The 24,028-nt window shown below is 35.8% G+C and overlaps 1 protein-coding gene across 3 annotated transcripts in view; it reads right to left on the bottom strand.

Annotated features, from left to right (window-relative positions):
* Positions 1 to 24,028, bottom strand: part of PHTF2 (putative homeodomain transcription factor 2) — a 126,457-nt gene that overhangs the window by 81,368 nt on the left and 21,061 nt on the right. For all 3 annotated transcript variants that reach the window (XM_042916397.1, XM_042916414.1, XM_042916406.1), the window contains exon 2: positions 12,936 to 13,015. In XM_042916397.1, the coding sequence (XP_042772331.1) occupies positions 12,936 to 12,980 (45 nt within the window). In that variant the 5' untranslated portion in view covers positions 12,981 to 13,015. The remainder of the gene's footprint in view (positions 1 to 12,935; positions 13,016 to 24,028) is intronic.

Below are 24,028 nucleotides of genomic sequence, written 5' to 3'. Positions count from 1 at the left end.
GAAAACAATGAAGGAAGGGAGATCATAGGAAATCTGAAAAATATCTGGGAGATAAAAGTAGTGACAGAATGGTGACTGGAAAAACAAACTTAGATGGAAATTTATGTGACTTACCATAATGCTTTAAAGACAATTCCACTGTAGCATTTACCATAAAGTATAATAGTTATTTGCATTTTGGTTCCTCCATGATGCAGAGTTGTATTAAGATAAGTGCTCAGTGCCTTATACATAGTAGGTCCATCATAAATGTTATTTAAAGGTAGACAGATGCAAATTCTACCATGACATTATTTTTTTGGAGAGACAGAGAGACAGAGATAGTCTTGGTCATAAAAGTCTTTAGTGTTAAAAGTCAAACTGTACTAGTAAAACTAAATGTACTGAATCTTCCCTAATTGAAGTCAATGTAATAAGGCTTCACCTAGCAATTTTCCTTTGTTTTCTACCAGTAAATAAAAATAAACCACACAGCAAAGTGTTACAGTGTCCATAAAGCGGTAATTAAAATATATCCTGCTGTCTACAATTTTGAGATTGGAAAAATAAGATCTCATCTTCTTGTTCCCTAATGTTTGAAAAGACTTAAATTTTAATAAGGCCACCTGACTTTCTCTTTACATACTGTCTTTTACCTGGTTAGAGCCACATACCAACCCATTTCTCCATAAACAAGGTAAACCAGAACTCTTTATCTGTACTTCTAATTCCCTCATGGGGCTGGGTGGGGGAAGACTTAAAAACAGAAAGCAAACTAAAACAAGATTCCACTTTAAGTGAATATAACATATCCTAATAAGGATATTAATTTTAGGCAAAAACTAGAATGAGAAATTTTTAAGTTTCATAGCTTCTTCAGCATTTCCTTCTTGTGAATCAGTCCCTGGTATTGAATTAACAGCTTTCATTTGAATAAACTCTAGGGGCCATATGGCAAAGAGCAATTTAGCTTCTAAGTTACTCTGTTAAACAGCATTTATAAATGTTATTCATCGTGCAACTATAAACATTCAGCAGGTTAACACCAGTGTTTTAGACACTCTCAGGCCTTTTCAAAGCTGGTACATTTGCCTAATTTTAGGCAGCCAACGGCAACCTACCAACTTATTTCACCACTATGTCTGTTACCATGGTTAAAGATAAACTCCAAGATATTTGGAATATAACTGGCAAACATTCTATCCTTGGCTAACATTTCTATTTTAAATCTATTCATCAGAAAATGAAAATGGTTAGAAACTAGTTTTCCAGTATGCCATAAAATAATTTTCTTCCCAACTCCCAAGAGGCATAAGAAGCTTTATTCATTAAAAATTTCAACTCTAGTCAAATAATACTGTTTCTTGAATCTCCTCATACCTGTGTAAACAACTACTTTAATTATTAGGCACTGTTACTGGCAACTGCTGTAGGCACATAGATGTTTCCTTTTAATGGAATAACTATTACATTTATCCAAAAGAAAAAAAAATTCATAAGCAAATAAGTAAGAGAACCACAGCATTTCAAAGAGGTTATGTACTATGTAGAAATTCCTATTTCTGACACATCAATGTATTTGCAAAACAAAAACAAAACCTTCTATTTCCAAACACTCAGTTTCTAAAGAGGACAAACATAAATACTAACCATTTAGGTGTTCATGTCTTCACAGTTTAAAAAGATGTTGCAAAAACTTTAAAAATAGATAAAGAATTTTCTACTGAAAGTGTTTTTGTGAAACCAGTACTTCTATACTCAGGAGTACTGAATATAGGTCCCCTTGGAGTCTGTAAACATTACTGGGTAGCCCAGAAGGATATTGCTAGGGAATAGTGAAAGGTTTCTTTCTTTTTTTTTTTTTCCTCCGATTTTTTCCATTTTCTTTACCCATGGGAGGTGAAGCTGCTATCTCAACTAAGTACAGGTTCTGCTTGTTCAAAAAGTGAAATTCTGTAAGTCATGGTACAGCTGACAAGATCTCTAGACTAGATTTAAAAAACAAAACAAAACCTTGTTCCCTTATCTCTCAGTGTCTCAGTTTCCTCATCTGTAAAATAAAAATATTAGAATGGTTAATTTTAAGGTCCTTCCCATCTCTACTTCCTGATTCCTTAGTAAGAAGTTAGATTCTAGCACACGGCAACCTCAGGGATAGCCTCAGGCAAACACACATGAAGGAAAGAACGAAGGAAGGAAGGAAGGAAGGAAGGAAGGAAGGAAGGAAGGAAGGAAAGGAAAAGAAGGAAGAAAGAGAGAGAAAAGAAAGAGAAGAGAGAGAAGAGAAAGAGAGAAAGCAAGCAAGCAGGCAAGAAGCAAGCAAGCAAACTGGAGATTTCTGAACCTTAGAGATCTGTCTGCAAAATCAGTTCACTGGAATACTTGACTTTTTACCCAAGGAGAAATTCCCTTGAGCCTTCCATCAGGTTTTGCTTCAGAGCAATGTAATTAATTTACCTTCAGTTCCACTAACTGATTAAACAACAAATGGAGAGAAGTTTATAGAAGTAAAAATTCACAGGAAAGGAAGAGAGATAAATTACAATGCATTCTAGATCAAAGCTGAAATTAATAGACGAAAACAACCACTGCTCAGAAAAATATTAGAAATGGCTATTTCTATTCAATTTGCAGTTGAAGTTAAAGAACTTTTTGTTGGGAATGCAAGCTAGTGCAGCCACTCTGGAAAACAGTATGGAAGTTCCTCAAAAAACTAAAAATAGAACTACTATATGATCCAGCAATTGCACTACTAGGCATTTACCCATGGGATACAGGTGTGCTGTTTCGAATGGACACATGCACCCCCATGTTTATAGCAGCACTATCAACAATAGCCAAAGTATGGAAACAGCCCAAATGTCCATCGATGGATGAATGGATAAAGAAGATGTGGTGTGTATGTATACACACACACACACACACACACACACACACACACACACACACAATGGAGTATTACTCGGCAATCAAAAAGAATGAAATCTTGCCATTTGTAACTACGCGGATGGAACTGAAGGGTATTATGCTAATTGAAATTAGTCAGTCACAGAAAGACAAAAATCATATGACTTCACTCATACAAGGACGTTAAGAGACAAAACAGATGAACATAAGGGAAGGGAAACAAAAATAATATAAAAACAGGGAGGGGGACAAAACAGAAGAGACTCATAAATATGGAGAACAAACTGGAGGTTACTGGAGGGGCTGTGGGAGGGGGATGGGCTAAATGGGTAAGGGGCACTAAGGAATCAATTCCTGAAATCATTGTTGCACTATATGCTAATTTGGATGTAAAATTTAAAAAAGAAAAAAGAAAATAAAAAAAAAAAAACTTTTTATAAAGAGTCAAAAATAAAACAAAGTTTGGTCATTTAAAAAAAGGTACCCAGAAAGTTCACCCAGCAGTGTAGTATGTGCCTGCAAATACCATGTAAAGTTAGGTGGCATTAAATGTAAGAAACTGTATCTATCCTTCTATTTATTTAATCTATCCACTTTATTTTTTTTAGAGAGAGAGAGAAAATACAAGTAGGGGAAAGGGGTAGAGGGAGGGAGGAAGAAAGAGAGAGAGAGAGAGTCAGTCCTAAGTAGGCTCCATGCTCAGCAAGAAGCCCAACTCAGGGCTAGATCCCAAGATCCTGGGATCACGACCTGAGCTGAAATCAAGAGTCAGATGCTCAACTGACTAAGCCACCCAGGTGCCCCAATCTATCTATCCACTTTTTAATGTATCATTTGTTTTGTTTATTCCCCAAACACCTCTTGCCAAAAAAGAAGAAAATGATCTCAGATAAATAATGACATATGCTGAGAAAAAAACTATTTGTGCTAGAAATTACAGCAAAGGATAAAGGAGACAGCAATTAAATGCAAGTGCAGAATACAAAAACACACAAAAGATTGACCACTTCTTTTAATGTTTTTCTATTTTAATAGATACAAAAATGTTCAGTTTACAAGAACTACTAACCAAAACCTTTAATTAACCAAATATATTATTAACAACACTCCATATTTAGTGAAAGAGAACATAAGGCACAGGAACTGGTATTTAGCAATATTTACTGAATACCTACTATACACCAACACTGTACCTGGTGTTTACATATTATCTCATTTAATCATCATAGCAATCTTTAAGGATTCTCATCTCAGTATTATAGACAAAGAAACTAAAACTCAGTAAAGTTAAGAAACTAGTGTTGTACATAATTAGCCCCAAATACAAGTTCCTGAAGCATCAAAGAGATTGATAATTGTTCAAAAGTCTGTAGCAAATATAGAAAAAAATAGAAAAAAAAATGTTCTCATACATTTAATTCAATAAGAGTTTAAATTTTTAAAACTTCATAGTTTGGGGGCACCTGGTGTGGCTCTGTTGGTTAAGTGTCCTACTCTTGATTTCAGCTCAGGTCATGATCTCACAAGATTGAGCCCCATGTAGGGCTCTGAGCTGACAGTGAGGAGCCTGCTTGGGATTCTCCCTCTCTCTCCTCCCCTCACTTTCTGCCCTTCCCTGCTCCCATGTACATGTGTGCATGCTCTCTCTTTCAAAAGAAATAAGCTTTGAAATAAGAAATAAATAAAACTCCATACTTTAACTCAACTGACACAGTTTTATATCTGAAACAACAGATTAATATTTTAAACACATTTAAATATTTACTTTTATATATAAAATTGTTTGGTTCTAATATAAACAATTGGCATTTTAAGAAACAGTCAAAATTTATCAAAAAGTAGATCTGATGACCCTTAAAGATTAGAACATTGAAAAATATACACTGTGGTTTAACTTACATGCAGTTTTAAAGGGAAAGAATGTTATTATTATCTATGATAATTAAGACAATAAACCTCATATAATTAGATTAAATAAAGAACACAAATATCTATGTATTATTAAGAACTGGAAACAGAAAATTGTGTTGAATTCTATAGAAACTTCTTCCTTAACATTTCATATGGGAGGAGCTAAGTGATCACAATCTTAACTTTTAAGAATATAAAGAAAATAGTGAGGATCCTGATCTTCTTCTACTCAGTACAATACTGGTGGTCTAGGACACAGCTACACAAAAGGACATAAATAAAGCTACACATCTCCACACTGAATCCACTCAAACCAATCATATGCTTTAGACATACTTCTGTAGTGGGGAAAAAAACCACATGTCTTCCCAGAACTTTGGAATGTTACCTCACTTCAAAATAGGGTCTTTGCAGGTGTAATTGATTAAGGATCTCAAGATGAAATCATTCTGAATTTAGAGCAGATCTAAATCCATTGACTGGTGTCCTTATAAGAAGAGTCAAGAAGACAACATGAAGATGGAGGGAGAGATTGGAATGATGCATCAGAAAACTAAGGATTGTGTTCATTAGAAGCTAGAAGAGGGACACCTGGGTGGCTCAGCCAGTTAACCAGCCAACTTTGGCCCAGGTCACGATCTCATGGTTCATGAGTTTGAGCCCTACATCGGGCTCTGCACTGACAGTGTGGAGCCTGCTTAGGATTCTCTCTCCCTCTTTCTCTCTGTCCCTCCCCCATTTGTGTGCTCTCTCTCAAAATAAATAAACTTAAAAAAAAAAAAAAAGCTAGAAGAGGCCCATGGGACAATTTCTCCCTCAAGCCTCCCTACAGAGGGAACCAACCCTGCTGACACTTTGATTTTGGACTTCCGGCCTCCTGAACTGTGAAAAAAAATAACTTCTGTTGTTTTAAGCAACCCAGTTTGTGGTCCTTTGTTACAAAAGCCCCAGGAAACTTATAAAACTTCTTACAGTATCTTGATATAATAACCACTGAGTTAATCCACTTCATTATCACAATAAATGAAACCATGAAAACAGAAACAGAAGCACTCTGAAAAATAAATGCTTTTAAATGTGAAGCAGTGCTATCACATCACCACCACCACCATCATCATCACTATCATTACTGTTGTTAAATCAACAGATATATATGTATAATACTAACCATCTTTTTAAAAAAAATGTGTATCTCCTCACTTTCGCATTAGAAGTCATCTAAAAATAAACTCTCAAATTAAACAAGAAAATTTTATAGTAAAAGTTTCTTCAGTCTGTTTTTCAAAGCTACGTTAGTACAGAAGGATGAGTGACCTGAAAGTCAGTAGACCTGAGTTTTGGTTTTATAACTAATTCATGACTATGATCAAGTTATTAGATCTACAGGCATCAGGTTTCTTACCTATAAAGCAAAAAGTTTAACAGAAACCAGATGATCTCTAAAGTCAAACTATCATGACTACTGCACAGCATAGTTTCTTTCTTCCTTATAACTAAAACTAAAACTCAAATTATTTATGCTATAAATACCCGAACTGGAAATGGATAAAGGTGGAAAATCAAGGATTTCATGACTAAAACGGGGAGAAAAACCTTAAGTGAAAAGGCAAATATTTGAGCAACTAAACTAACCAATCTATTTCTGGTAGGACAAGTCTTATTTTTGGCAAGTAAGTGATATTAAAAAGGAAGAAGTGGAAAACATGATCAGTGACTGAAGCAAGGACAGTTGAAGTTTATAAGTTACACTTAATCATGATTTTATGGTATGAGGGTTAGACAACAAACGTCAACAAATACCCACTGTTTTAACATTGAATATTAGAAGCCTGACATTTTACATTTCTCATTTACAAGTAAGAATCTTTTTTTAGCCTCATGAGAATTTTTAGAATCCATGAAATAAAGCACTCTGATAAGTTTGGGGAACAATTCATCTGATAAGTATGGTGAATATGAAGTAATAATAATAGAAATAATTCTCATTTATTGAAGGTTTACCCTGTGTGGAGCACTTTGCTTAACATTTTACATATATCATCAGTTACTCCTAAAATAAATACAAAAAATGGTATTTATGTACATGAAGAAAGTGAAATTCAGAGACAATTAAGCAACCTGTCCAAAATCATACTGGCTTTCAAGAACAAGGATTCAAATCTCAGCTTTCTAATCCCAAAATCTATGTTCTTGTTACCCATTAAGATACACAGCTTTGCACAGTGGTCACCCTCAACAAGGGCAGGTTGTGACTGAGAGGGAGGGATGAAAGTTTTGTAGAGCTGGTTAACATTCTGTTTCTTGATCTGAGTTGTTTCATAAACAAGACACAAACAGTCCTAAACACAAACAGGTGTTCAGTTTGTAAAAATTCATGAAGCTGAACACTTAAAATCTGTGTGGTTTTCTGAGTATGTTACACCTCAATAAAATGTATATATATTGCCTTTGCATTAGTCAGAACTTTCTGTTTTGCAAGTAAAAATCCAATTCACACTAGCATCAGCAAAAAGGGGGGGAGGGGTTATTGGCTGACATGGGTAAACAACTCCAAGTTTGGAGTGAAGTTAATCTTGGGGTGAAGTGAATCCAGGGACTAGAGCGCTATGCTGGCCTGTGGTTGTCTCTTTTTTTCCCTATTTCTGACCTGCTCTGGTGCTGTCTCATTGTCTTCTGCCTGCTGCAGACTTTCAATCCTTCTAGTGCCTTGAAAGAAGCAACAGGGTCTTTTTCATCACCTCTAGTTAAAAATAAAAGGTTTGGGGGAGCCTGGGTGGCTCAACCTCTTGATTTTGGTTCAGGTCATGATCCCTTATCTCCTGAGTTCAAGACCCTCATCTGTGCTATAACAGCACAGAGCCTGCTTGGGATTCTCTCTCCTTCTCTCTCTGCCCCTCCCCAGCTTACATGTGTACGTGCTCGCACTCACTCTCTCTCTCCCTCAAAAATAAATACATTTTAAAAAATAAGTAAGTAAAATTACATTAAATATTTAATGGTACATATGAGAATATGGTTCAGGGAAAAAAAACTTAGAAGAGAAAAAGTAATAAACCCATTTGTCTGAGGCTCAGTACTTCAATTTAACAGCCTAATACTAATGGAAATCTATTCTGGTTTCTCCAATCACCATTCTTGAGGCATTAATTTTTCTTCTGAATTAGTGACTGAAGATTATTTTTTTCAATAGGGACTTTCAAATTATTCATGACTATGGATGGCTACAATAGTACCAAATGAAGTTTAAAATAAGATGTTAAAAGAACTTTTAAAAATTTCAAAATAAATCATGCAGAGAATAATTTATTTAAAGGTACCCTGACATCATCTAATTAGATTTAATACTTTAAAACTTTTGTTTTTATTTTCTCCTCGAAATTTCACATCTGATATTAGAGTTCATGTTCACAACAGTCCACAGATCAAGTCATGGTCTTTGGGGTTAGCTAGTGCTCAGTACTCAAAACAAAAATATAAAGATGTCACCATTTTTAAGTGGAAAAGGTGATACTAAAGTGAGCTACAACTAAACATACATATGTTCAAGAAAATGAAGCTGAACATTTCTTTTTTTAAAAGAAACTTTTTTTAATGTTTATTTATTTTTGAGAGAGAGAGAGCGCACGTGCACACACACACACACACACAAACACACGCACGCACGCAAGTGGGGGAGGGGCAGAGAGAGAGGGAGACACAGAAACCAAAGCAGGCTCCAGGCTCTGAGCTGTCAGCACAGAGCCCAACAGGCAGGGCTCAAACTCATGGACGGCGAGATCATGACCTGAGCTGAAGTCAGACACTTAACCAACTGAGTTACCCAGGTGCCCCTGAACATTTCTTGGTTTTATTTATAGCAATACTTCCTACTATAAGCTGAATACCACTGAATGATAGGTCACAAAAATTAAAGAATGTTAAAATACTAATGTTCTAAAAATTATCTAATTGAAGACTTAGAGGGTTCAAATCAGATGCGAAAATTTTATTGTGTTTCTATATTATATACACTTTTCTGGCAATAAGATCCTGAGAATTTGGAAAGTTCATCACAATTTCAAAGGGATGATTGAAAAGCAGCTGAGAATGATTATCAAGTTAATGTAGTGAGTGGTAAGCGAAACTCAAATGAAGTTATTTGCCCATGGTCATATAATCAGCAAGTATCATATCAGCAACAGCAGTCAAGCCTTCTTTTCACTGAAACTTAAACACCTGTAAAAGGACTTTTTAAATAAATACGTATTTAAGAAAAAAACAAATCTGTATGACCTAAGAGGAGTGAAGGGAACTCTCAGGCGGATGGTAAAAGAAAACTCAAAATGGATAAAGGACCTGAATGTGAGACAGGAAACCATCAAAACCCTAGAAGAGAAAGCAGGAAAAAACCTGTCTGACCTCAGCCGCAGCAATTTCTTACTTGATACATCCCCAAAGGCAAGAGAATTAAAAGCAAATATGAACTACTGGGACCTCATGAAGATAAAAAGCTTCTGCACTGCAAAGGAAACAATCAACAAAACTAAAAGGCAACCAACGGAATGGGAAAAGATATTTGCAAATGACATATCAGACAAAGGGCTAGTATCCAAAACCTATAAAGACCTCACCAAACTCCACACCCGAAAAACAAATAATCCAGTGAAGAAATGGGCAGAAAACATGAATAGACACTTCTCTAAAGAAGACATCTGGATGGTCAACAGACACATGAAAAGATGCTCAACATCGCTCCTCATCAGGGAAATACAAATCAAAACCACACTCAGATATCACACCAGTCAGAGTGGCTAAAATGAACAAATCAGGAGACTCTAGATGCTGGCGAGGATGTGGAGAAATGGGAACCCTCTCGCACTGTTGGTGGGAATGCAAACTGGTGCAGCCGCTCTGGAAAACTGTGGAGGTTCCTCAAAAAATTAAAAATAGATCTACCCTATGACCCAGCAATAGCACTGCTAGGAATTTACCCAAGGGATACAGAAGTACTGATGCATAGGGGCACTTGTACCCCAATGTTTATAGCAGCACTCTCAACAACAGCCAAATTATGGAAAGAGCCTAAATGTCCTTCAACTGATGAATGGATAAAGCAATTGTGGTTTATATACACAATGGAATACTACGTGGCAATGAGAAAGAATGAAATATGGCCTTTTGTAGCAATGTGGATAGAACTCGAGAGTGTTATGCTAAGTGAAATAAGTCATACAGAGAAAGACAGATACCATATGCTTTCACTCTTATGGGGATCCTGAGAAACTTAACAGAATCTCATGGGGAGGGGTGAAGGAAAAAAAAAAAAAGAGGTTAGAGAGGGAGGGAGCCAAAACATAAGAGACTCTTAAAAACTGAGAACAAACTGAGGGTTGATGGGGGGTGGGAGGAAGGGGAGGGTGGATGATGGGTAGTGAGGAGGGCACCTGCTGGGATGAGCACTGGGTGTTGTACGGAAACCAATTTGACAATAAATTTCATATTTAAAACAAAACAAAACAAAACAAAACAAAACAAAACAAAACACCAAGAGGGCAGATGAGAGGTGTGACATGAGAACAATCCCCCCAGAATGGAAGAGAAGGACAGAGAATTCTAGGAGGTCATTCCCAAAGGGGGATTTGTGGGGGGAGGCAAAGAACTACTAGAATATTTGAATATGACTGACTACAACAAAAGGAGTTTTATAGTTCTATCAGAGACTTTGGAGAATTAGGAAAATTAAGCAAAAGGAGGAAAAAGTTGCACAGACAGAAAATATCAGAGTATATGGCATGACATAGCTCTAAACAACACATACACAAACAGAAGCTCTGCATAGTGATTTCACCAAAATTTGTAGTCATTGGGAGGATTCGGGTAAGGAATACTGGTTGAAGAGGGACTCATAAAAAAGCTAAATCTTTATCATACAGTCAGAAATCAACAAGTAACATCTATAATGAAATAATCAAGAAAGGGCCAAGTTTAAAACACAAATACCATTAGAAAAAAAAGCAGTGTAATTTAATAGGGCACTAATGCATTTTGAATAGGACAATTATTTGTTGTATTGGGCTATGTTACAGTACAGATAAGCAAACTAAGGCCTGTGGACCAAATCTAACCCACTGCCTGTTTTTGTAAATTAATTTTTATTGGAAAACAGCCATACTCATTCATTCATTCATTTATGTACTGTCTATGGCTGCTTTTGTACCATAGAACAGCAGAACTGAATAGCTGTCACAGATACGTATGACTCTCAAAGCCTAAAATATTTACTATATGGCCCTTTACAGAAAAAGTCTGCCAACCCTTGTTTAGAGTATTGCATGACATTTAGTATCTGTGATTTCTAACCCACAAATATCAGCATTCTCCCAAAAGTAATTAAGAAAACCAAAACTTCACACCCCACATTTGTAACCCATCCTTCCTAACTCCCTACCAGTGATGAGGAGTAGTAGAACTTTGGTTTCAGCTATAAAGAATGTAAAATCATTGCCTCTGGGGAGCAAAGCTCAGAAGTTGGGTAAGGACAGGGAAAGGTAGTACTGGTGGCTATTTTTTTTTTTCCCAATTAGCCCAGAAACATTAATTTTTCAAAGTAGTCACATGTATTTCTTCAAGACAATTAAATTTAAAAGCAAAATTTAAAAATAGAGCAAATAAAATCTGGTTAATGGTTCTGGTGACTCAGTAACATAAAGTGTGTGATTACATTTGCTAGATATAATTTGTGACATCTGTTATGGTTGCTCTGGAGAATTTTTTGGTTGCACATATCTAAAGCTGCTAGGTAAATGACCCGCAGATAAGAAGGGTATTAGTGAGCTAACTGAATGCGAGTGTAATATTTCAAACCCTCCGTTACCAAGAAAGGACAGTAAATCTAGCATGTTCTACAAATGATCTTCAGTGAAGTTTGAAATGTTTAACATAAAAAACCAGATAGATAAAATGCTTAGTAAACATTACTAACTCTCATAATAAGTAGGCATTAACAGAAAAGCTTTCAAGGATTTATGTAGGAAATAAAAAAAAATAAAAAATAATTTTGTTTTAGTTTCATTATTCAGTTTTAAGTTGAATGGAAGTTTAAAGGTAAAGATGACATGAATACAGAACTACAAAAGACAGAATTAATAGTATGATCAATGTCAATACTTCCAATTCAGTACCTTATATGAAACGTGATCCTGTATATCTGTGGCATGTTCTACACAGAAGAGAAACACATCCAAAGACAGACTGTATTCTCAGGTTTGCTTAATCTTGAAAGCACTCTAATTACCATTTCAATTCAAGTAAACTTACAAATTGTCTGATTTTACCCCATATGAGAAAAGCTTTAAATATATAATTATATTTTGTTAATAGGGACTTGAAGAATAAGGCATCAAAAATGTTTTAAACTATGAAAACAAACATAACTCACTATATACACTAAAAATCTAAAATACTACATATAACAACATACATTTTAAAGAGTCTAAACAACACTCTTCAGGAAAAAACACTTTATTTTCAAAAAAGACATTTATTCTCTTGCACTTCATAAAAATATTACATTGAAAGCTTATTTTGAAATATATAGAGGACACAGCTAGTTTAGTAGTTAGGACAATTAATCCTAAAACATCAAAATAAACATTTTACTATTTTGGTTTGAAAAACACAGACCTCAAAGGTTTATTTTATTTTATTGAAAAGATTCAACTGTTGAGTTGAACTTACAAGAAACAGATTAAGACTATATTTTCTAGATATAAAAAGTTATAAAATTACAAGACTTCTGCTAACCTAGCTTTAAAAGAAGTTAATGCAAGAAAAATTTAATGCTTTTATAAAATGCTAATTATATTCAAAGTCCTGGAAATCTGGCTTATATTATAACTGAAAATAATTAATCTAGCTACTTTAATAATGTGGAGTAAACAGTGGAGAAAAACACTGTGAAGCATCATCTTTCTAATTTCTTTAGAAATAAAATTAGCACAAGAAAAACCAAAATGCTCCCATTCCACTCAAAAGATCCTGAAATCTATATGTCATTATTTCAGGTAATATTTGACATAAACCCATAGCACCTTAAGAAAAAGCATGCATTTTTAGAATAAAAATATTTAAAAGGTTGAAAGCTTTGACGATCAACTTACCTTCTTTTGATACCAGACTATAGCATCTGTGACTTTGGACGCCATTTATTCCACTGAAATCACACATTCGTCATTTTAGGCTGTGCAAGAGAGAAAAACACACAGACGACTTTATTTCCAACGTCCAAAATGAGACTAAACAACACGCGAATATAGCACTCTGGTTACTTGCAGAGCAAGGGGTGTATGACTATACTTGTATTACACCCTTCCTCATTACTATTTTAGCAACAGGTTCTCTTAAGTAAACAAAAATCAGTTGCCATAATAAAAGGATCTTTCTAAGAGAATGTAACACTTGAATTTTCTAACAAGATGGATTTTTTTAAATAAGCCTTTTAAATAAATTTCAGAATTTCCCAGGTTATACTGGAACTTCTTCATTTAAAAGTAGAAATCCATTCATTCACTCAGTAACAGATCAGTTTTGCTACAGTTCCTATCTAGGAACTAGTGCCAATTACTGTTGCTAAAGGATGGCTTGATAAAGATGCCAAAGTTTATAATCATATTTAATGCTCCCTGGTACTCAGTAAACAGAACTTCGAACTAAAATCAAATAACTGGAGAAACTTAACTAATTTATGTTAAATACTAAATTGATATCAGGGTTAGTTACAGAGGAATAATTAATATTAAACACTTCCCAGATATCAGTCTGCTAATCTTCAGAAATTTACCACAGACCATTTCATAAGCATATTGTGTGTGTTTGTCTAAAAGAGTTCTGGATTCAAAACTTAATGGTTCCTTAGCCCTGGAGAGAATTAATTCCAGGCTGATTCCAGTTAACTCTGGAATACTTCTTTAGTCATAAGACCAGGCTGGCATGGAGGGTATGGTGTTAAGGATGAGCCTAAACAGGTTCAAACACAAACACTTGCCCCAGAACTCATTACAAACCAAGATCATCTAAGGCTACAGAGGATGTCAGGGAAATCCTGGGAGTAAAGTACCCTAGTGAGCACATGCAGGTCTGCAACTTTAGAGATGCTACTGCTACAGAGTCTGCCCAGAGTAAACAAAATACCAGGTTTACAAATCATTCTTGGAAGCATATGAGGATTCAAATATAAAGAAAATTACTATCCACAAGTTCAAATGTTCAGATGATCAGTCTCTAAATAAAATTTAAGGCAGAATTTACTTGATGTGTGTATTTTTGACAGTGTTATAAACCAGATTGTTTTATTACCTTTCCTATGATAATAATAATTCCATCTTTAACTGACCAAATTCAACCAAACTATGTTTTGAAATTCCGGACAAACGGAGGAGCATAGAGTCTAAAGACCTGGATTCAAATACTGTCTTCCACTATCTGGTATGTAATATTGAAAAAGCAACTTAATCTCTCTAACCTGTTTCTTTCACTAGTACAATAGGAATGACTATCTGTTCATCCCTTGGAGGGTTTTGTGACTGATAAGATGATATACATAAAATGCCTACCAGAGTCCAGTACGTAGAACAGATGTTAATTATGATTATTTTTATTATTAATTTTATATTTAAAAATCCTGCAAGCCAAGAACTGGGAAGTGTTTATATTTCCTTTTTTAAACATGGCAAAAGGTTTAGAGAAGGAATACCTGTAATCAGTTTTTGTTGACATTTAAAATAAAAATAGCTACCAGACTATCATAAAATCACAATGTCAATTTCCAACTACATGCACATGGGAGTATTTAGAGATTTCAAAGTTCACCGCCATTGAAGTTAGTCAGGTATGGCTACTTCCATTTTTCTTACCAGGGTTTTTGGGGAAGCTTTCCCTTACTACTGATTTAAAATCTCTCATTTTGGGGGCGTCTAGGTGGCTCAGTCATTTGATTGTCTGACTCTTGATTTAGCCTCAGGTCATGATTGATCCCAGGGTTATGGGATCTAGCCTTGAGTCGGGCTCTGTGCTGGGCATGGAGCCTGCTTGGGATTCTCTCTCTCCCTCTGCCCCTTTTCCCCATTCGTTCTCTCTCTCTCTCACTCTCTCTTTCCCTAATTAAAAAAACTAAAATTAAAAAAATTAAAAAAAATAAAATCAGGGTGCCTAGGTGGCTCAGTCAGTTAAAGCGTCCAACTTAGGCTCAGGTCATGATCTCAGAGTTTGTGGGTTTGAGCCCCACATTGGGCTCTGTGCTGACAGCTCAGAGTCTGGAGCCTGCTTAGGATTCTGCGTCTCCCTCGCTTTCTGCCCCTCCCCCACTCATGCTCTCATCCTCTCTCTCTCTCTCTCTCTCTCTCTCTCTCAAAAATGAATAAACACTAAAAAATAAAATAAAATAAAATAAAATAAAATAAAATAAAATAAAATAAAATAAAATAAAATAAATAAAATCTCCCATTTTTTTTCCTAGACATCTCTGAGAGTAGTTCATTAGCTTCAACACATTTCATCCTAGAAGTTTTTTCCATTCATTCTCCCCTCTCCTGCCCTTCACCTTTGCCAAATGCAAAAGCAGAAAAAATGGTACAAAAACTATGAGAATCTCAACATTTCACTTTCACCTCCTTTCTCTTTACCTAATCTTTATTGACAAAAATTCCAGGTTATCTACCAAGATAAAAGATCCTCTCTCCTAATCCTCCAGGAGTGCAAATAATATGCATTTCATATACAAAATGTGAAAGGATTTTTTATTCACTCCATCTATTAAATGTATGAGATATTTAATACATTTGGGGAATCTTTAAGTGGTTACATATAAACAGTAATAACTTTTTTAAAAAAAGCTTCAATGAAAGTGAGGAAAACATTGCCTGCTTCAAATAAAATGATCTAAAAGATTATTTTTTAATATACTTTGGTTTACACCAAGCTACACTTAGAAATAAATTTTGAAAATCATTTATAACAGGACACAAAGTATATGAAATGTTATAAACATTTTATTTGTATTTCTTTGGATCTACAGAAATAAAAAGTCAATCTACTTTTTTTTTTTAAACAAGCCTTTCCTCAGTAATGGCAAGGTTTGTTCTGCAAACTCATTTAATAGTTTTTCCATTGTGTCAACAGCCTTTCAGTGACACAAGTGGCTCATACCTATTTTTAAAACAGGTTTTACAGCATGCTGAGATAGATTTCTGAATTGGACATCTGAAAAAGTACACTCAGAGACACCCAAATTTCATACAACAAGAATAAGTCAACAAACGATTTCATGAATAATTAAGATGATTCTAACAGTCCAGAAACACAGGTTTACAGTCTCTATCATATTGATAGTTCATGCTGTTTTTAATGCTACATTATGACACTAAAGTTAATTTACAGACAAAAAGAGGGGCATAGAAAGCTTACTGGGTACCTTGAATTGAGAATCTTAATCTTTTTTGATCAACTGATCTCAGAGAAGGATGGGTATTAAGATATAGAAATAATCCAATTATAAACCACAGAGCTAACTGCAGACATAACATTTAAATATCAGTATAGACAGTTACTCTGAGCTAATTCTCTCCTTAACACTGCTTTAATCATTATACCTTGTCAAAACACCTGAAAATACTTTACTATGTCAAGGACAACGCAAAATGCATTTATGATGCTAAAGCCCAGGGTAGAGAAAAAGGACGACTACAAAGAGATCGTATGTTGAGTACACCTTTATAAAATCTCACTATCACAAATATAGTAATGCCCAAGGGTATTCTTTGTAGCTTAAAAAAGGGGGGGGGGAGGTTTTTAACCATTCCCTATGTTAGAACAAAACCCAATCTATCAAAGACTAGGGGCGCCTGGGTGGCACAGTCAGTTAAGCGTCTGACTTCAGCTTAGGTCATGATCTCATGGTTGGAGAGTTGAGCCCCGTGTTGGACTCTGTGCTGACAGCTAAGAGCCTGGAGCCTGCTTTGGATTCTGTGTCTTCCTCTCTCTCTCTTTGCCCCTCTGTGTGCCCCTCTGGCTCACACTCTGTCTCTCTTTCTCTCTCTCAAAAATAAACATTAAAAAAATGTTAAAAAAACAAAACAAAACAAAAAAAACAAAACAAACCCAGTCTATCAAACACTACAAATGTTATAAGGAACTTCTCTCATTATTCTGAAACAAACTTCTCTGCTTTACCATGGTTCTCACCATGCTCCAAAACAACTCATTCATGCCCACCCCTGATGCTTCGCCTGTGCTGTTATTCTCATTCCTTTTCTCCACTCAACCATCCTCTTCAATCAGTTAGAATCCTACTTACTCTAAAATGAAGCTTCTTACAAGTGTTCACTTGGACAAAAAGTGCTGAAGCTTGATGTCTCTTTCAGACTGGTCTGTACTAACAAATCTGGTATTTAAATAAAAATGAAAAGCAGTATAGCCACATGTCATTTGATTACATGTAAACACTGTAAAGGAAAAAAACAGATGCATCTTTCTTCCTTTGTGTCTCTAAATACCCAGTACTTTAAAATAGGCGTAGAGGAAGTAGAGCAGAGAAAAAGCAATGACTAAGCATCAGGAGAATTGGGTTCTAGATCCAAGTTCTGACGCTAAATGAGATGTGCTTTTGAATTAGTTACTGAGTTCTCTGGGCCTTAGTTTCTCACTAGTGCCATCTAGCCAAACATTCCACAACTCAATAAAGACTAAACAACTAACAATTCTAATAATGTACAGGAGTTTCTCTGCATTCCTTTACTAACTCACCCCAAAACACGACCATTAGTTAAACCAGTGTTACATAAATGGAACTTAACATAATAAAACCTTTAGACAAAATGGAACATGGGTTATTTTTAAAAGGCAGTTTATGCAAATCTCCTCAGACCCTGATTTCATTATTAGTCTGTTCAACAACCTTGTATCACTGTCTACTACCTTTACAAACCTATCTAGACCCTCTACCCTTTAGAATTAGACTTTTTAAAATCTCACCCTAACCAACTTACCAACATTACTGCTATCATCTTCTCATACACCCTATTTCATTCATTCATTCCTTTATTCATGCACTCATTTATTTATTTACAACCAGGTTGGTTAGCATATAGTGCAATAATGATTTCAGGAGTAGAATCCAGTGATTCATCCCCTACATATAACACCCAGTGCTCATCACAAGTGTCCTCCTTAATGCCCCTTGCCCATTTAGCCCATCCTCTCACCCACAACCCCTCCAGCAACTCTGTCTGTTCTCCATATTTAAGAGTCTTTTACATGGGGCACCTGGGTGGCTCAGTCGGTTAAGTGTCAGACTCTCGATTTCAGCTCAGGTCATGATTTCACCGCTTGAGGGATCGAGCCCCGTGTTGGGCTCCAAACTGACAGTATGAAGCTTGCTTGGGATCCTCTCTCTCTCTGCTCTCCCCTGCTTATTCTTCCTCTCTCTCTCAAAATAAATAAATAAACTTAAAAAAGAGTCTCTTATGTTTTGTCGCCCTCTCTGTTTTTATATTATTTTTGCTTCCCTTATGTTCATCTGTTTTCATACATCTTGTTTCAACCATACCATATTTTCCTACACTTTTCCACCTCTGTGTCAAAATTAACACTTCTCTTTACAAAACAAGGGGGATTTCCAGAAGGCATCCTAAATTCCACTTTCTCTACAAGTTTCTCCCAAATTTCTCCACTAAAGATTTCTCATCCTGTTCTGTGTTCCCATTATACTTAGTGTATACTCTGTGTACTTGCTGATATGTGGCCCCGTCCCATCTATAAATTTTTTGAGAGCAGTCCAATGTTGTCATTATCTCTGAATTCTCATAATAGCTTTTTTGTATATATTAAACACAATGTTTACCAACCAAATCTAAAAACTGCTAATGAAAGCACACCCACAGATGAGTCCATTTAAGGACCACAATTGAAAATTCTACCCATCAAACTCCTGCACTACTGTGACACGTGCATAAATACAGAAACATACTCTTTCCTAACACTAAGAGGTATAAAAATATTGTGAAGTATAATAAATATGGCTTATTTACTGACATATCACTCAATCAACAAATATATAAATATTTGTAGATTTAAAAAGTATAAAGTAAAGGAGTTAAAGTCAAACCTGCCAACTCTAGTCTAACTTCATTCTTAAATGCTAAAATTAAATATAACTCAGTGACTTCCTCCACAGCTAAAATAAGCCTTTTTTTTTTTTTTTTTTTGCTTCAGAAACTAGGAAGCTGTTCTGACCTTAGAAAGGCAATGAATGCTAAAGTTCAAGTCAAAATTTGCTACACTGGTAGCAAAGTTGGGAAGACAATGAAACTCTGGTAGAAGGAACATGGTATGGGCTGAAGGAAATCTACCAGCTTCAAGGCAGCTACTTTCTAATCATGGGACCCACAGATTGTTAAAATTTCCTGCAAAATTTTAAATCTGGAATGAGGATACGATTTCAAAGAAATGTTGTGAAGAATAAATACCACACACTACATGTTTAAAGTTGTTTTCAATCTTAGGACAGAAAAATGAAATGGAAAATAAGGTCTAATAAAAAGAGCTATACATTTCCTCTTTTACCAGTTCATAAAAAGAATATTTGTTTTTTTTTTTTAATTTTTTTAACATTTATTTATTTTTGAGACAGAGACAGCATGAACAGGGGGAAGGTCAGAGAGAGAGGGCGACACAGAATCTGAAACAGGATCCAGGCTCTGAGCTGTCAGCACAGAGCCTGACGTGGGGCTCGAACTCACGGACCGTGAGATCATGACCTGAGCTGAAGTCGATACTTAACCAACTGAGCCACCCAGGTGCCCCTAAAAAGAATATTTGTAATTCTTATTTCCCTGCATGGAACCAGTGCATAGTCTGTATATTTGAGGCTGGAAGATAACACCTAATCTAAGAAGGAAAATTTTAAGCATGTAACTCTCTAAATCTGTATTTACAAAAACATTTTGTGCTACTGTGAAATCCAAGAGAATCCCTAGAGTGATAGTTTTAATACTACCCACAAAGACCTCTTTGGAACTTCCTGATGGGTACAACCAACCCACCCTGTATGTCCCTTAATGCAACATTGTAAATTTCAGGGTTTCTTAACCTTAGCATATACCCACATCATCTCTATTTCTTGAGCATTTGGGGGGCTTTTCTTTTTTTTTTTTTTAAAGTACTTAATATTTTTGACTGTTGTGCCACTTAGAAAAAATCAATGAGATACAGTCTAAATGGCTTAACCTCCTCATTTACTGACAAGAAATTTTTACCATCAAGCAATCAGGCGCCACTCAAATATAGACATGTTGGGGTGCCTGGGTGTCTTAGTCAGTTAAGCGTCTGACTTCAGCTCAGGTCATGATCTCGTAGTGCTTTGTGAGTTCCAGCCCCGCATTGGGCTCTGTGCTGCCCGCTCAGAGCCTGGAGCTGCTTCGGATTCTGTGTCTCCCTCTCTTCTGCCCCTCCCCCGCTCACACTCTGTCTCTATCTCTCCTTCAAAAATAAATAAACATTAAAAAAAATTTTTAAATATAGATATGTTATTACTGGCCTCTAGTAGAAACATTCACTAAATAAATGGCCCAGGTACTCTTTATCAAAATAATAATGCACTAAATGATATTCAAATGGTTTAAAGATTTAATAGATCTTAAAAATGATTTTACTTAGAGATTAAAATAGTTAACTATACCTCATCAAAAATGCTATGAATACAATTTGAAAATCATTAGAGATATTTAATCTGATCATTTAATAAAAATACTTATTTACTGAATACCTACTACTAATACTGTACTATTCTAGGCACTGAGGATACAAAAGTGAACACCAAACAAGGTCTCTGCCCTGATTAAACTTACACTGCAAAGAGAAAAGACAGAAAATGAACAAACAAGATAACGTGGTGTTGAAGAAGTGCCATAAAAGAAATGAACAGGGAAATATGATTGGGACAGGGTGGGAAACTTTTGAAAAGAATGGTCAAGAAATCCCAGTGAGATGACATGTGAATTGAGATCTTAGGGACGATAATAGCCAACTATATGAAGAATTGAGGGAGGACACCCTGAGCAGAGGGAGGAGCAAACACAAAGACCTTGAGGTGGGAATGAGCTTGGTATTTCTAAGGAACAGAAAGGAAGCCAATGTGACACAAGTGACAGTGATTCAAGATGATGTATTAAAGGGAGGTAGGGGTCATGGGATCCCAGGCACCATAGCAAATAATTTTATTACAAAGATAGGAAGTCACTGAAGTGATTTGAGAATGCAGTAATATTCTATTTTGCAAAGACCACTCTGACAACTCTATAGAGAACAGACTGGACTGAAGAGCTAGAGTGGAAGCAGTGATGCTAGTTAGATGCTAGTTAAGAAAGTCTTAATCCCATGTAGAAGATAACAACATATTGGGCTCAGGTGCAATCAGGAGAGATGGCACTAAGTGGGCAGTTCTGAGTTTTATTTATGGGTAAAATCTACAAGACCTGGAAACGGACTAGGATGAAGCAGGTTGGGGAAAGGGATTAGAAAGAAGAATCTAGATTTTTGCCTTGAACCATTTTCTGAGATGGACACACACTAAAAAAAAGTTTATGAGAATAAATACAAAAATTTCAGACCTGTTAAAGTGACTAGACGTTAAAATAAAGAAGTCAAACAGGTAGTTGGAGAGATGGGTCTGAAGCTGGAGGAGACCAAGAAGGATAGAGATATGGATTTGGGAACCATAAACACATTGTCAATATTTAAAATCAGAGGTGGATTATACAGATACATGCATTTGTCAAAAGTGAACAAATGCATACTTAATTGAAAGATGTGCCTTTCAAAGATCACTTCAATATAGATCATGTGACTGACTTATAACAGCCACTGTTATTAGCAGCCAAACCAAATCTAATGGATACTGTTGGGCATACTTTTGGTTCACTCTTCTTTTCCAACAAAACTTTGTAAACACTGCTCTGGTGTCTTCTGGCTATTGACTGCAATTGAGGAGTCTGCAGTCAGCTAAATTTTTGTCCCTGCTTCTATAGGTCATGTTCTCTTTTTGTCCAGGATGCCAAAATAATTCTCTCATTTTTAAAGTTAGTTATTTCTAAGGTACAGTCAATTTTAATCATTTCATAAATTCTCCCCCCTGGAATTCAGTGTCGTTCAACCTGAAAATGCAGGTTTTATTTCAGAATATTTCTGAGTAATTGTTTCTTTTCCATTTGTTGTAATCTCTGTCAGGGATACACGCTATTCTTATCCAGGAGTCTTTTCGTGGTCATTTCTTTCCTTTATTTATTTCCTGTGGCATATCTGTAGAGCTGCCATGCCTTTTTTTTTTTTTTTTTTTTTTTTTTTTTTTAAATCTTGATGGTGTTTAACATGGGGAGGGCTGTGCTAAGCTCCTACTTATTCTGATATCCAATAGGTTCTGCTTAACAACTTCAACACCGTTCTCACTATAGCTGGGATCATTTTTATTTCTGTGCTGACATATGCAGGCATAGACAGACAGACACACACACACGCATGCACACACACACACACACACACACACACACACACAGAGTCTTCAATTTGACAACTGGATACTGCTTTTCATCTATTTTTCTATAACCCAAAGATGCAGGAAATGGGGTACTTCTGAATGCTGAAATTTCATTAGGTATCTTGTATGAGGATCTATCCCTCCAGTCAGAAGGCTATTACACCTTCGTGGGCTTTGGCTCTTGTCCTTTACCAAAGCGTAATTAAAATGGCAATGTTCCCTGACTCTGTGAGGCTCAGCATCAGTATGAAGATTCTTCCTTGACTTTTCGCTCCCTACGCACCTCTTAGCTCTGCCTCCAGGGGCAGTATTATTGAGCTTGCTTACTGTTTTGTAGGCCTTGTCTTCCTTAGTCTGGCTTCTGGGATTTGCAGCGGGAATTACCAACCTCATCTGACACACCTTTTAGCTTCTCATTCTTTCCTTGGCCTCTAGTTTTTTAAGTATTTGGCATAAGTTCACACATACCCCTCTTTTGTCCTCTTCTATTTCAATTTTTGCCCTCTCCTCTTCCCACCCACTTTTTCCTTCTTTTTTTGGTTTTAGTGAAGAAAAGGTCTGTGATCCTACTTCATTTTTATTCAGAAACTCTACCCTTACTTTTTTTCAACATTTATGTTTTAAGTACTAAACGTAATCTTTTAAGTTACTGACACAACTGAAAAGTAAAATTTAATTATTCTAAGATAGAGTTGTTAAATGTAAAAAAAATAAATAAATAAAAGACAACAGACTCCAAATAGAGTCACTTGTGCTAAACCCCATGTCAGCAAACCAAGACTTAATACCTAACCTAACTGCAGCTTCAACTCTTCCCAGGAATGTCTTCTTAAACCAGTGAATCTGGAATTTCCTGGTCAGCACTAGTGAGGTAGTCTGTCTAACAGACCCCTTCCGACCCCCAAAGAAAGATGAATTAATCTGCTCTTTCCTTGTCCCTACTCCTTCTGCCTATAAAAGTGTTCCATTTTGTTCAGCTTTTTGGAGCTCCTTTCTATTTGCTAAACGGGATGCTGCCCAATTCATGAATTATTGAATAAAGCCAAATGGATCTTTACATTTACTCGGTTGTATTTTATTTTTTAATAAAACTAACAACAGCTGCATTTTTACTTCTGTTATTCCTAACAGAAGGAAGTACAGAGAAGACACCCAGTTTCACTTCTTCTTTTCAATTCAAGACACTCAACAGAAAATATGGGACCATAAATTAAGCTTTTCTGTGAACCTGTAATAAGTACCTCCAAGAAAAAAAAATAAAATGCATTTTCCCTTCTCAAATTGACTCCTCTTTTACCATCTATTCAATCTCCTATGCACACAAGGAACGCTAGAAACTTTTTTGCCTTCTCCCTTTCCCACCACCACTAGTTTTTTATATGTGGCACATAGGAACCATTCAGTAAACATGAAGGAGTAAATAAATATAGTCTACTTTGTCATGCTGCCAACACATCTCTCCTATAACCCTTCCGGGCCCATTATCAGGTCTGGTGCAAGTAAGTCACCATCATCTATTACCAAGAACACTCTAACAGTCTCTTACTACTTCTTCATTTTCTTTTTTTTTTATTAAAAAAAATTTTTTTTAATGTTTATTTATTTTTGAGAGAGACAGAGAAAGAATGCGAGTGGGTTAGGGGCAGAGAGAGAGGGAGACACAGAAGC

This window comes from Panthera leo, chromosome A2, assembly GCF_018350215.1.
Source record: "Panthera leo isolate Ple1 chromosome A2, P.leo_Ple1_pat1.1, whole genome shotgun sequence".
In the NCBI taxonomy this organism is placed as follows: domain Eukaryota; kingdom Metazoa; phylum Chordata; class Mammalia; order Carnivora; family Felidae; genus Panthera; species Panthera leo.
The sequence above is the reverse complement of the archived record's forward strand: the minus strand, read 5'-3'. Positions and strand labels throughout refer to the sequence as shown.